Raw genomic sequence first — 14,869 nt, forward strand, 5'->3', positions numbered from 1 at the left:
GGCTCAGAGCAAGGATAGAAACACACACACAAACACGCTCATTTTAAATATTTTATTAGAATCCACTATTGCATTTCAAGTACGCAGGATTTAAACAGGGGTTATATTCATCCTGACACTAGTGAGAAGAGAAAACACTGCCTGTGTGGGCTCAAATAAGGGTCAATAAACATGTTATTTTCATTTCATCAATATAGCACACCAAGGACGAGTGCTCAGTTTAGCAGGAAAGACTTCATTCACGTTCAGGTCAAAAACATAGCCCATCTCTGGGATTAGAACATAATTTGAGCTTTCGTCTACAAAAACAACATCAGGAGATTTAGAGATGTTAAAAAACAAACAATGAATACTAAAAAGCTGTCTCACAGTCTGTGTGTCTGGTTTATTTTTGTTGTTTAATGTGATATTAAACTCAAATTTATCTTTGTGGCACATGTTTGACAGATTTTTTATGTGTGTTTTCTTCACAGAAGTCCTTCTCTTTGGTGTTGGACGCTTTGGACTACGACAACGACACATCAGAATCAGGTGATTCTGCAATTTATGTGTTTGAATTTGTGTATTTGTGTGTCTGTGGGTATTTTTTAATCAATGGGTAGACAACAATGTAAAAAAGAGGCAGCCAAAATTAAATAACTTTATGCATGACATAATGGCAACATGGCATGACCCATAGAAAGAGACAGAGAAAGTTGTGTTGATGTAATGATGTGTGACATTAATGTGTATGATTCTCCTCCTCATTGGACATAGTTTTAATTTTATGCCTTGACTTATTAATGTGGTTAAACAAACTCAGTTATAGAGCATCAGCATTGATTTTTCAATTTCAGGAGACAGGTAAACAAAAAAAAAGCAAATTAGCTTTAGCTAAGGCTAGCTCTGTCTATCCAGTCATGATGCTTTGGATTTCACCTCCACTTTGTCTTTTCTGGAAATTTACAGCTTAATTTTTTCTAAATTACTCGTTTCTATGACTTTTTTTTTTTTTTTTTACTTTACCATAAAAAATATTATGTCAAAAAGTCAGGTTCTGTTCATAACTCATTTTCAATAAATGTGTCAAAGGCATCTGTGTAAATAAGTGTTTAGCATGTTAGTTGGTGTTAATTTTCTTTTTTTTATCCATTGTAATTGTGTTTAGCCATAGCCACTCCACAGGTGTTGGAGCATCAAAATTGATTTTTCCATTATAGGTTAGAAAAAGTTGGTAAATTAGTTTTAGCTAAGCAAGCTCTGAGGCCGGCTAACACACTGTAGTAAATTTAGTTTTTACCTCGTTTTTTTTCCCTGGAAATTTTGCATGATGTTTAAAAAAATTCTAAAACATAATAATGTGTTTATGGTAAAACACGTCAAAAAGTCAGACTGATTTGTTTTGGCTTTGCAGGGCAGTTTTCTCTCACCAAGAAAACAGTTTTCCTCAAGCAACATGAGCGCTTGTTTATGAGTATGTGTGGTTCAACATACTGAAACAATGTGAAAATATCCTTTGTGTCTTTATGTCTGTGATCATACGAGGTTAGAGGGTCTTTTAACCAGACCCTTTAATTTCCTGCTCGTCTCCTTGTTGTTTCTCCTCATAATCAGGAAAAGCTCCATGACAGGGAATGTGAGCTGCATGCTATAAAAAGCATAACACACACACACACACACACACACACACGCACACAGATGCAAACAGATGTTCCTATGCCTTCCTCATTCCTGTCATGCCACAATCCTCCCTTTCATCCCACCATCCTCTACCTCCGTCTCAGCCAGTGGAGGGACCACAGTCATATCCGAAAGATGACTGAGATAATGAGGACTGCACCAGCGATCCTTCTTCCTCTCTGTGTTCATCTCTCCTGTCCTCTTCCATCTCTCCTTCCCTATGTCCTCCAGCGCTGCTCTTACGTCTTGTTTGCATTATGTGCCGTTTCCACCTGAGCTCCTGACAGCCTCTACACTGAGTCTTAAGCCGTTCACTAGGCCAGCAGCTTAGCTCAGCCCAAACACAGGCCTCCTGTAGCAGTCTGAATGGACTTATCAGGCCCTGCTGCTAATCAGAAAGGATTACCTAGTACAGCTGTATCCTCTGTCTTTGGAAATAGTGAGAAATGATGATGTTCTTGGTGCACCGACAGTGTGACCTTCACTGAGTTTTGTTTAAATAAAATATAGCTAGTGTCAATGTGCAGTAGCACACTGCTGTCTTTTAAAGGATACTTCGGGTTCATTACAACTTTGGTTTTATTTTCATAGTTTTGGCCCTGATTTCTTCAGTTATGATGACATTTTACTCACCAAAATAACTGCTAAGATCTGGAAAAACAACATCTTGTGTGATGAGAAACACAAGCAGCCGGACAGTAAACAGGCAAACAGTTCATCTGAACTATCTTACCCCAACCCTAACCCAAAATGTTTTTAAAATCCTGCATTACAGTAAAACTGTATCAGTGTAAGTGAGTTGCACTGAGATGTTTGTGAAGAAAATTGCTTACATATTTTCTTCCACAAAATTTTGGCTAACCCGGGGTCCATATCGTAAAAGCCATTTGTGTGAGCACTGCTTAATTTAGTTCTTTGTTCGTATTTACAAACATGTGGAAGTTTATTAGCAACACCTAATGAAAAGTATTGCAACTGTCCTGTGATAAATCCTCTCTTCATGGTTGTAAGGTTCCAAGGTTTTGATTTAGAGAGGTGCTGATTCAACTCTGTGATGACTTTAGAGATGTGGTCTGTGGTGCTGTATTGCATTTTACTGAGAGGTGTTTCTGTTGGGGTGGATAGGATAATAGAAACATCTGTTAGTATAACACAAATAATACAAACGAAACAGAAAAAAAAGAACTAGGCATAATAGCGAATCAATTAGACATCATGAATTAAATGCAGTGACAATTTCTTTTTAACAAAAGGTAGTGAGCTCTTGATGATGTGCACTTTGATGTTCCACAGCTGTACTCCTACACCAACATATTTGGCCATGTTTAGATTTATAAAAAGAGAGATGAAAGTGGTTAACCTGTTCAATTAAGTGCATATACAGTATATAACACTTTTGATACATGTCTTGAGTAGTAACAATATCAAAGTGAGCAAGAGGAAATGATTTCATGTTGCAAATCGCAGCTTTCACGAGGCAAATATGCTCAAATGGGCCCCAGGAGATTTATTCAAAACCTGTCTGATCATATCATCTCTTGACTTTCACCACAGTCCCAGATCTCAGCTTTTACAGGTACCTTTAATATTTGCGCTCATTGTTTCTCCCCAAAACGCACTGTGTGCTTCTTTCAGTCCTAACAAACTTATTGAATTCATTTACTTTGTCATAAAACATTTGCAGAGCTGGAAGAACTGGAAAATTACATCACAGTCCTTTTCTTCTTTGTGTTTGGTGCCACATTGGTATATTTCTCTGCTCATTATCCCTACCAAACATCGATAACTGGAATAGCATGAAACCATGGGCAAGCACTATTTATCACACACAAGATATTAATGAAACGGGTGCCCACTCATGAAAACAATGCTCCCACTTGTGGCACTACTATCGGTCAAAAACTTTAATTTTGCCAGTTTGGTGCAGTAATGAACTGGAATTATCTTAAGATAGCTGCCGTTACGTTTTCTCCACGTTCACCCTATAAATATGTGTTCACATTTTGTCATTTTGAGTGCTGCTGTGTTCACTCATAATTCATTTGTATTGACAAAGCACTCGCAGCCACAAAACTGCCACCACCGCTGGAGAGAAAGTGGAATTCAATATTGGAACTGTTATAATCTAGACCAGCTTGTCTATAAAATTCAAGACACATGTTTAGACTGAGAGCTTTTATCCAGATGACAATAAGCGCAGTGGGACAGCCTCAGAAGAATCAAAACAGAAAACAAAAGCGAGGCTCACTATCTGGCTGATCTGTTGGTTTCCGTTGGTCTATTGATTTGTTGGTTCATGTGATATGGAATAGGGGTGTTTTCTCTCCTGTAGTGTTTTCTCAGCCACACTCAAGGGCAGGCACTTGACAGGTAATACCAGGCAGTGGGGGACAATCACCAGAGGCCACAAGAAGAGATTTAAGTGCTCTCTCCACGTGCAGACACGATCCCTGTGTATCTGCTGCTACATTCTGTTTGCTTTTCTGTAAAGTGTGATTTCAAAGGCAGCTCAGGGTTTCTGGTTGCTGCTGTTTTGTTGTCTAATATTTGAGTTCCTCTCTCTCTCTCTGTCTCCCTCTGTCTCTCTACTTGTGCTCACTTGTTATTGTGCCATCTCATTTAATCTCATTAGAGAAGAAATCAGACTCTGTTACACGTTCCCTGCTGTGCTGTTTGATAATGCGATTATTTTTTTCTTCTGCTGTTCTTCTCTCCTGCCAAAGAAATGGTGATGATGAAATTAGCCCTCTGACATGCCAGAGTCATAAAAGAATGAGAGACCCACAATGCCCTGCAGTGGCATGATGAGTTTTTGGAAAAGGGGCGACGGCTGAGCTAACAGTTCGCTCAGTGTCCGCTCTCTTCCCATTCCTCTTTTACTCTCTTAAACACACACTCATGCACACACATAAACACACATGGACAAACATGCACACACACAAACCGTCCAGTATGTGCCCCTGTTTTCATTCCTTTGTGTCAAACCACAGTGATCTCATCTCTCCATCAGGCGGGTTGTTATGTGTGTGTGCTAATAGCTGCCTCCCTTCCTCTTTGGCTCTGTCTGCCTCTGTCTGCCTGCCTCTCTCGTGCGCACACACACACACACACACACACACACACACACTGTCCACTCTCCCTCTCTCCATCGCTGACTTACTTCCAATGAGGCTTTTCCTCTCTGTGTTACTATCGCACAATCTTTCCCTTTATCCTCACCACCATCTCTTAAACACACACACACACACATACATTTAGACACACTGATATATACTCACACACACACACATTCTCAGCGCTTTGTGTTAATACCTTGTCAGAGGACATTATTACTGAGTTGGGGATGACAACACTTTTGGGAAATCCCCTCCGGGGGTCAGTGGCAGCAGCCACTGCCCCAGCACTGCCCCAGGCCTCGTCTGGTCCTCTCTGGTTTTCAGGCTGCCCCCTTTCTTCCTTGCAGACCCCTGACCCCTTTTGTCTGGTCCTATACTTGGTTCTTACCTACATCTGTATTCATACACAGTTTTCTTTTTTAGTTTATCGCTCAAATCCTCACTGTCTGCTCAAGTGATGTGATGCTGACTGATGTTTCTAATACGTTATGCACAAGAAACACTGTACAAATTAAAGGATGAAAGAGTTTTAGTGTTTTAGAGAAGGCCACTCACCCAGATCATAACACCATGAGAAAAAATGCTTGCTTAAGTGACCTGCACCAACAAAGAGCCTCAGAAGATTAAAGCTGCAGTGATTCATATTTCTATATTAACAAAAGAGCAACTGGCTGCTTGTAACATGAAAGAAGCAACAAACCCACAGAGAATAATCACCCAACCCTGCAGTTCCCCCAGCTCTACCTTGGACCTTAACCAAGCAGCAGCTTCTGAAAGGCTGAAAAATAAAGTCAGCACGAAAGTGCCAAGAACTGCAGTTCCTCGAATGACCACTTGAGGCTGGTTCAAGAAGCAGTTCAGTCCCCATAGACGCCTTTGTTAAAATGTCAAACGTTACAGCAGAAATAAACATGTTTACAACCTGGTACAAAGACGGTTTTGGTTTCTTTAGCTAATTTCCTCCTTCATGACAACCGTACGGCAGTTAATTTGTATATAACTCACTCATTTCAATTTTAATAAGGCTTAAAGTTAAGCATAATTGAGGGGAAGCCGCTCTGAGTGACAGGTGGGTGAGCGTATGCTTGCCACAAACTAGCATTCACCGAAGCCTCAGCTCAACACACACACCACTTTGTGCCTCTTTTTGGACTAGTCATGAGTTGGGTGGAGTCAGGCCTGTTGTTTCCAGCCACAGGCAGTTAACAAGCTCTAAATATCCACTGTACACTATCTGCTCAGCACCAAACAGCTGACAGACAGTTAGAGACTAGCTGGTGAACACAGTGGAACATTTAACAGCTAAAGAGCCACACATTTCTCTTTAAGGAATTGTTGACCAAAACAGGACTAAAAAAGTGTAAATACTGGCCTTGGGGCCAGAAACACGACTCCAAATTAATGCTAATGCTGCTCTGTAACCACTGGATGTGTTTATACTGCAACCCTTTGCAACACATTCATCATATAAACTTTGTAAGATCTTAATATATTAGTGTTTAAGCAATAATTTACTTAAAAAGAATTCCCACAGAATAAAGTTGGATCTAATTTAAATCTTCACAGTTTTGAAAAAGTGTTTCTTTCTTTCATCCTGCCTCAGGTCAGTTAATTGAGCGAGTCCTCCTCTCGTCCATGCTGAACCCTGGTGAACAGTGGCAGATGTTTCGTCACCACGGACGGACTCTCAGCCTGGAGTACCGGCTTCGCTTCCGCTGTGACTCCAATTACTACGGACCTTTCTGCAACAAGCTCTGCCGCGCACGTGATGACTTCTTCGGTCACTTCAGCTGTGACCCCAGCGGCTCCAAGGTCTGCATGGACGGCTGGACGGGGCCAGAGTGCAAAGAAGGTGAGAGAGGAAACGTTAATCTGCAACTTTTAACATTTTCTCCTGTATAAATTCATAAAAAATTAAAATTTGTGAATAAAATTATTATAAATTTACATTTGTTAAGCATAGTCGCAGTCAGAGCTGGGAAAAGCAACTATTTTGAAAATCGATTAATGGTTCATGTTTTTTTTCAAACAAAAATGCCAAACGCTGCCTGGTTCCAGCTTCTTAGAAGAGAGAATTTGTTGCCTTTGTCTAGTGTGATATTAAACTGAACAGCTTTGGGTTTTGTTCTTTTATTCTGACACTAACAATCTGAAGCCATCACCCTTTGTTTCCAGGATATTATGATGAGCATTTTTCATTATGTGATATAATGTGAAGGCAAGTAAATTTAGTAATAGAACATACTATAGTTTACATAATAGAATTTTATGACAAATCTTAAGATTTTTGTTGCTTACTCAGTTTCAACTGCATGTATATTTTGGAAAGATGTTTGTTGCCTGAAATTGCTCAGTTGATATTCAAAATCCACAATGTTTCTGTCCCTTAAGCCAGAAATGGTTTCTCATCAATGGCCTCAAAATGACGTGAGGCCACTGACGAGAAAAATTAGAAAATGTTTTTGGTTTCCATTTATTTTTCCACTGGCCCAAGAAGGGGATTTCCTCTTCAGTGATACTTTCCAAAGTTTCTTAAAGGTTTTTCCATGTGGGTGTCTTCTGTTTTCCTGTCTAATTATGCCTCCTGAAGCCCTTTGAAACTGTTATTGTAATTAAGAGCTGTTCAAATAAACTTGACCTGTAGCTTCATAAGTCATCTGTGAACCAGTGAAATCATTTTAAACAGCTGGATATGTTGTTTTGAACACACATACCTACTCACATTTATGTTCATAGTTTAAGCCTAAAACCAAGATGTAGCCCTCCAACAACCACCTGACAAAGTGACGATTGGCCTCATTAATGTTTTTACTGTTCAAAATGATGACATGCAAGATGGTTTTCAGAAAAAAAAAGAATAGTATGAATATACACATTTATCCTGTTAATGTCAGTAAGAAGAATCCTGACAGCTATCAGGACTCATCACTTTGACCTGCTCCAGTAAATACACACCATGTAGCTTCAGTGGACAGTATGAGTGTGAGGGATTATTCTGCGTCTGACCATGACTCATCAGCTGGATGACCTCACTGTGTGACCTCGGAGCGCTGCCATCATGCTGCGATGGTAAAAGTGAATGGAGGAAACCAGAGTGGAAACCATGGGAACCCTGAAGGACAGATAGCTAGTTTAAGGACATCCTGCAGCCCTGCCCATCCCGCCCCTGTCTCACTTCATTTGACTTCCTCCTCAGCAGGTCGCTGATTGGAGCGGAGAGAAGCAGGAAGTTTGAAAAATTTGTCAGGGTCCCTCTGTTACCTCCTGTAGGTTGCTGATCACGATGAACTTCAGGCAGTTTCCAGTTATGGGTTTTCCAGCTAGAAACTCTTTAGGCAACGTACTTAAAGGATAGGTTCACAATCGGTCAAGTCTTTCTTAAAGCATTAGTCAGACACCACTATGAACCCTGAAACAGTTTTTTTCTTGCTGTGATCATTCCTTCTGTTAATTCTGGCCATTGAAAAAATATTTCCTCTTAGTGTAATTTCAGTTTAAGTGATTAAGCAGTTTGAGTTGGTCAAAATAAGTGGATAACTTCCAAAGTTTACAGTCCTCTTAGTAAAAAAATCCCTCATTGTATTTCCCTGTTGAGCTAGAATGGAGAGATAGTAACAAATAAGGGAATTGAAGGGGAATAACAGGATGAGTAAAATAATTGAGATGGCTGAAGGCTCTATGAGCTGCAGATAAACCTCTGACTACATGTTTACAGAGAGGAATCTGCTTACACTGTAAATGGATTAGGGGATCGGACGGAGGGAGGGTTTTGGTAAATGGCTAGTATAAAACAGGGGGAACAATTACAAAAAAAAAAAAAAAACAGTTTCATTGTTCATATGCACTCCTGACAATTGTTTTAAGACAGACTTAAAAATGTGAACCTGTCTTTTAATTTAGACCTTTCCTCATGGAGTTAGTTAGAAGACAGTCTTCCAACATTTTTATCCTGGGTGACAGTACCTACATGCATGGTCTCCTCTACATCACCTCCGTCAGTGGTTCTCACAGTAGCATTAGTTCATATCATTCTAATCACAGAAGCTGTCCATCATGGTGATATCTGCGTCTTGGTGAAAAGAACTACAGGCATGTCAAAAACACTGATGCGCGTCGCCACTGGCTGGTTACATCAAAGTAAAATCAAACACTAACTAATGCAATTGATTTGGAAAATTTTATAGAAGCTTTACAGTGTTTCTGCTGGTAATGGACTGCCACAAATACATAACACAACAACAAAATAAGCTAATTTAGGCCAGTTTTCTGGTGTGTGTGCAATGTTAGCGCTGGGTCTTACCACTGAGAAATGTGTGAACTCTCCCAAGTCAGAATAATTTCTTGTTCTTCCATGTGAAGACTTAAAGGAGCTTTTGCTATTTTGCTAAACTTTTTGAAGTCAAGCTATCGCTACATAGCCAGCGTTACCATTAACAGTTGTTTACTTACCAGTCTAGAAGAAACGTTTTAAGTTCAGCATCAAACTTCATCCCTTTACTCACCAGCAGCTGTCTCCAGCAGTGGAGAGCAACACCAACGTTCACTGTTGTCCCTGTTTTCTTCTACTGAAGTTAGCATGCTAACCAGCTAGCCCAACAATGGCTGAAGCTCTTGTCAAGCAGCCTGCTCCACCACCACCTGCTCCTGCAACAGACCATGTTCAGCAGCAGAGAGCGGTGTGAATATTATTGACGTGGTGACACAAACAATCAATTATTGCTATTATTGTTTATGGTTGATAAAGAGAAAATCTCTTTTTGCTGGGTTTTTTTTTTTTTTAGCTTTTGAAGGGGTGCAAAACAGAAAGAGTTTGAGAACCACTAACCAATGTTGTGTTGCACAATTAAGTGTTTGTTTTATATATCAGTCGAATTCAGGGGTTATTTGTCGTTCACTGCTTTGACTTTCTGTTAAACTGACAGACGTATTCACATGTAGACTGCAGGTTTCATACCCAGTAACTCACTTGGATGTCATTTCTGTCTCACAGTTACTATTTTCTAGTCTCTAACAGATCCTTTTTTGCATGTGTGCATGTTTTGTTCACAGCGGTATGCAAGCAGGGGTGTCATCAGGCCCATGGCTACTGTACTGTACCTGGAGAATGCAAGTAAGTCAAAAGATCGTTTAAGAAAATTTTGTAATTTCCACAAAATGCACTTATGTGAGTGATGGATTCTCTTAACAAATAAAACTACCTAAGTTAAAAACTGCATATGACCTGTGAAATTATGAATCTGTTGTAGATTTATACATTTTTTTCAGCGTAGTTGTGCCACAGCAGAAACCTACCTAATTTAAGTGAGCGTTTCCAAAGCAGCAACAGATTAAGCAGCAAGAAAACCTCAAAAACGTTTAATTAAAAAGAAAGAAAGTTACATTCATTCAACAACAGCAACAGTATAGGCACATAAAGTGAGTAAGATCTGCAACTTACGCTCTTTGGCACAAGTTGTTTGGCTTTAGAAAGTTGTACTAACAAATGGAGGATTTTAAATGGACACAGCACACAAACCTCAGCTACTTTAACTAGAGTACATTAACAGAAGTAAAATTGTTGTGATTATATAAATTAATATTTTACTATAACTTGGGATAAATTTATAGAAAAGTTTAAGTTGGATAAACCTGTTAAATTGCCTGACACGAAATTCAGCTCATCTCTGTTGCCTTAAAACTTTGAATTTTCTCTCATCTTTCTATTTTTTACAGTGTGGAACAAGTTCAAAACAATTATTCTTAATCAGATCAGCATTACATGATCAAGTCTCTCTTCTCATCTGCTCTAGGTGTCACTATGGCTGGACGGGTCCTCTGTGTGACCAGTGCGTGACGTTCCCTGGCTGTGTGTACGGGAGCTGCACCGAGCCCTGGCAGTGTGTGTGCGATGTCAACTGGGGAGGACTGCTGTGTGACAAAGGTCAGATATGCGCTCTGTTAAGTTCCTGCTGGAGAGATGAAAGAAAACATTCATATTCCACTGAGGGCATTATATTTCTGTTTGTCACTCAGTTTTCCTTCTTCTGTTCAATTCAACATCCCAAACCTGTAAATGGAGCCACTTGTATTGAGGATCCTGCACCTGCTGTCAGACTCTAATGGTCCTCGCTTTAACATCCCATCCCGAACTCCATCATTTCACCAGAAACATAATTCTTCTGTTCAAACTAAACAAAAAATTACCGTTGTTTTTTGTCATGTTAGGAACAGTACTATCAATAATTCAACTTAAAAAAAAACATCTAAGATTTATACCAAAACTAGTGAAAAAAGCCAGTTGACTGTGTGACAACCTCCAAGACTCACCACGACTGCTGTGGCACAGTCATAAAAGACTCCAAACTCTGCCCTTAAGGCCTGTAAAACATTTTTTACCTTTTTACTGTCTGTGAACCCAAAGGTGTAAGAAATTCAAACTGCACCTTGCTCTTTAAACTCACAAACCCACTGACAGATTCAGAGTACTCATTAAAACAGAGGCAGTAATGATGTTTATCGCTTCTTGTTTTGCATGATAGCACATTTTCATCAGAATTTTATTTTACTGTTACAGTTAAATACAATCAAGGTTCTCCACAGCTGAACTCCATAGGCAGAGAACTGTGTATTGTTTTGCAGTGTATGGTACTCAGTCTGTCTGTGTGTGAGAGAGAGAGAGAAACATTGTGTGTACAGTATATTAGTTTGTCAGGCGTTGTCTTCCCACACCTTCTGATCTTCTGTATGAAATAAGACAAAGCTCCCTCTGGGCTTCATCCTCCACCCTGAAACTTTTCCCACCACACTGTAGCAAAGGCCCTCCAACATTATCCTTGAATTTACCCACCCACCTCCCTTCTGTCCCACTGTGGGAGCTGGGATCTGGGAGCCAAACGAGTGCCCACGGGACGCTGTATTGTGCAGAGGAAAGGCGATAGCCTTGGGTAAGGTGAATGTGAGCAGGGTTGGGCTGGGCACTCTTAGCTAGGTGGGGTCCTAAGCTGTTTCTGTGCATTCAGAAGGGCTCTGTAAAGAGCTGTGGTGAGACAAAAAGACTGTGGGCATGGAGGAAATCATTAGAGAAAACGAAGCTTTAATCAGCCTCAACACTGGAGACAACAGGCCCTGCAGCTACTGGCCTGCACAGTCAGCACACTGAGATGACCTGGACACACTTCAGCCTCTGTGCTGTGTGTGCTGTATGTGTGAGAGTGTGTATGTGTGTGTGTTCTGCTCTTTTCCTGAGACAAAGTCAAGCAGAAGTGAACCTGGATCCATCTGCGTCCTCATCCCCTTACCTCTTCTTCCCTATATTCTTCCCTATTTCTCTGCTGTTTTGTGACTTAAGCTATAGAAACATACCTTCCTCATTTTTTTGTACTATTTCAGATCTGAACTACTGTGGCACCCACCAGCCCTGTAAGAACAGTGGGACCTGCACCAACACTGAGCCAAACGAGTACAAGTGTGAGTGCCAGGAAGGTTTCAGAGGACGTAACTGTGACATTGGTGAGTGTGGCCTCATTAAACAGGCACTGAACCACTGAAAAATGTAAATGTTTACTTAAATACTGCATGTGGATGCAACAGATAAAAAAATGTAATGACAGAGGTGCACAGAGAAAGAAAAAGAGAGGAATAACACTATGTGGTAAAGGGGGCAAAAGTTAAGGTCGGTGTTAATTATTCAATTATTAGGCAAGTGGAAACATCCTCTTTGGTGATAATAGGAATTTGTCTTAATTTTGAGTAAAAGCAACTTCTCCCACCTTTAATTTTACATTATCGACGATTAGGGTGTGCTACAATATTATATGTCCAGGACCTTTAGATTTCCTCTCTTTCTTCTCCCATCAGTCGAACATGCGTGTTTGTCGTCCCCATGTATGAACGGAGCCACCTGTGTGGAAGACCCAACGGGTTTCAGCTGCATCTGTACTGACAGCTGGACCGGAAACACCTGTTCAGATGGTGATTGTCAATGCCACACACACACACACACACACACACACACACACATACACATACACAAATTCCTCACTTACACACACAACTCTGAGCTGAGGGGCTGTGCAGTGTGAGATTGTCTGTGATTGGTTGTTATTGGATCAAAGCCAGTGAGTGACTCTAATCAGTCCAACAGAGGAGGCTAAATTAGGCTGAACACAAACAGTATCAACAGCAATCAGTAATCTGTCTCGCCCTCTGTCTAGCCCTGCATGTATGTGTGTGTGTATGTGTGTGTGTGTGTGTGTGTGTGTGTGTGTGTGTGTGTGTGTGTGTGTGTGTGTGTGTGTGTGTGCATTTACATGTGTATTTGCATTGCCAAAAAAAAAGAAAGAGACTGAGGTGGAGCAGGTGATGTAGGTTACACTGTGAGTTATGTGTGTTTTTTTGAATGGCAGAGAATCAAGGGTTTATTTTCTAGATATAACTGATAAAATACGAGCTTCTCATAAACAACAGCAATTCACAGCTACAACAATGACATTAATCATGTACTCTGGTCCAGGAAAGTAGGAGTTTATTCTGATTCTGTAGACACACACTGACCTACATATTGTACAACATGAGAAACGTGACTTTTTCTGCCTCACAACAAACTAACTGACAAAGGCTACTCAGTGTTTACCTTGAGATTGAGATCACTGTGTATTTACATGCACTTTTCAGTCACTGTCAGCTTTCTGCAGTAACCTGATTTCTAAACGGTCATGTAAACAAGACACACACAGTATTTGCAATCAGAGTAAAATATGCATAACATTTCTCCTGAAGAAATCCAGTCTCTTAGCCATGATCAGTTTCTAACAGGATTTCACAAGAAAACACGTGGATAACACAACGTCAGACACAAGTCTGGAACAGCGCAGTGGAGGGATGAAAAAAAATAAACATGGTGATGCACCTTGTATTCAAAATTATTTAATTCAAAGTTCAATTATAACTTAAAGGGATACTTGTTTAGTATTGCAAAAAACATGTTCATACCCAAATTGATATCACTGGGGTTATTTTTCCAGACTTTAGAAGGGTTCCTTAAAAACCACAGAAGATATTATAAAGGTTTTTATTGGGTGGGTATGGTGGCCTATAAGTGTAAAAATGGTGAAGTGCCCCTTTAAGGTGACACTAAGGAGCCTCCAGAAGTCTAAGTTTACTTCAACAGCCAAGCAGATAACTCTTTGTAAAATTCAGAAATTCAGACACATTTGCAATAATTGGGGAGCATCCTCCATATATCCCATCAGGCGCAGATACACTGAAATGTAAAAGATATTATAAACAGCGCAAAGACTCACCTAAACTGACAGGACTGGTTGACCTGTTTGAATACAGATCTCTTGTCCACACTTGGTCACTGCTGCCATTGGTTTACATCAGCCCGCACACTGTAAAATCTCCCTCTCTCATGTTTTGAGGCCTGGATAAAGGTCGAACATGTTTTTGGCGGCAAAGTAACAACTGAGCTGTCACAACAGGCTGTCTCAGGCTCGATCATGTGGTCCATCTGTGTGTGTGTGTGTGTGTGTGTGTGTGTGTGACACTTACGTGTACAGTTGTAGGTTTGAGCTCATGTTGTGTGTGACGGCAGGCGAGATTGGATCATACAGGTTATGGTCTGTCAGAGCTTTGTGTGTAAACAAGCTGCGTTCCACATCCTCTGCTTTCACCTCAATCATTATAAACAGTGCTGCCTGACATGTAAACACTTCAACGAGAAGCATTTTTATCAGAGAGAGAGAGAGAGAATATGAAGAGGAGAAAGACAAACAGAGGAATGAAGGAATAGTTTATTTTTGTTCTGGTTCATCACTCTTTTTATTTGTTGCTCAAACGTTGTCTATCTCTGTCTCTGTATGTGTTGTGGAGGCTCTCTGGGGAATACACAGTGAGAAGATCATCAGGCAGGGAATAACAACCAAAACCACATCATAGTTCTGTTTTCACACTACATATACATACATACATATACATATACATACATATATATATATATATATATATATATTGAGAGAGAGAGAGAGAGAGAGATACATATATATCCAACCAATATTAATTAAAGGCTTCTTTGTTATAGATTATCTGTCTCGTTTTGGAAGAAGTGCCGCTGG

General features: G+C 40.2%; 1 protein-coding gene across 1 annotated transcript in view; it reads left to right on the forward strand.

Moving 5' to 3' along the window:
• The window catches only part of LOC139632045 (protein jagged-1), a 49,043-nt gene that overhangs the window by 25,710 nt on the left and 8,464 nt on the right, over positions 1-14,869 (forward strand). Inside the window, exons 3-8 of the mRNA XM_071496779.1 lie at positions 474-531; positions 6,379-6,627; positions 9,825-9,885; positions 10,565-10,695; positions 12,144-12,263; positions 12,612-12,725. Of these exons, the coding sequence (XP_071352880.1) occupies positions 474-531; positions 6,379-6,627; positions 9,825-9,885; positions 10,565-10,695; positions 12,144-12,263; positions 12,612-12,725 (733 nt within the window). The remainder of the gene's footprint in view (positions 1-473; positions 532-6,378; positions 6,628-9,824; positions 9,886-10,564; positions 10,696-12,143; positions 12,264-12,611; positions 12,726-14,869) is intronic.

Source organism: Trachinotus anak, unplaced genomic scaffold (genome assembly GCF_046630095.1).
Source record: "Trachinotus anak isolate AG129_WGS33_773 ecotype Australia unplaced genomic scaffold, CSIRO_AGI_Tana_v1 ptg000014l, whole genome shotgun sequence".
Taxonomy (NCBI): Eukaryota; Metazoa; Chordata; class Actinopteri; order Carangiformes; family Carangidae; genus Trachinotus; species Trachinotus anak.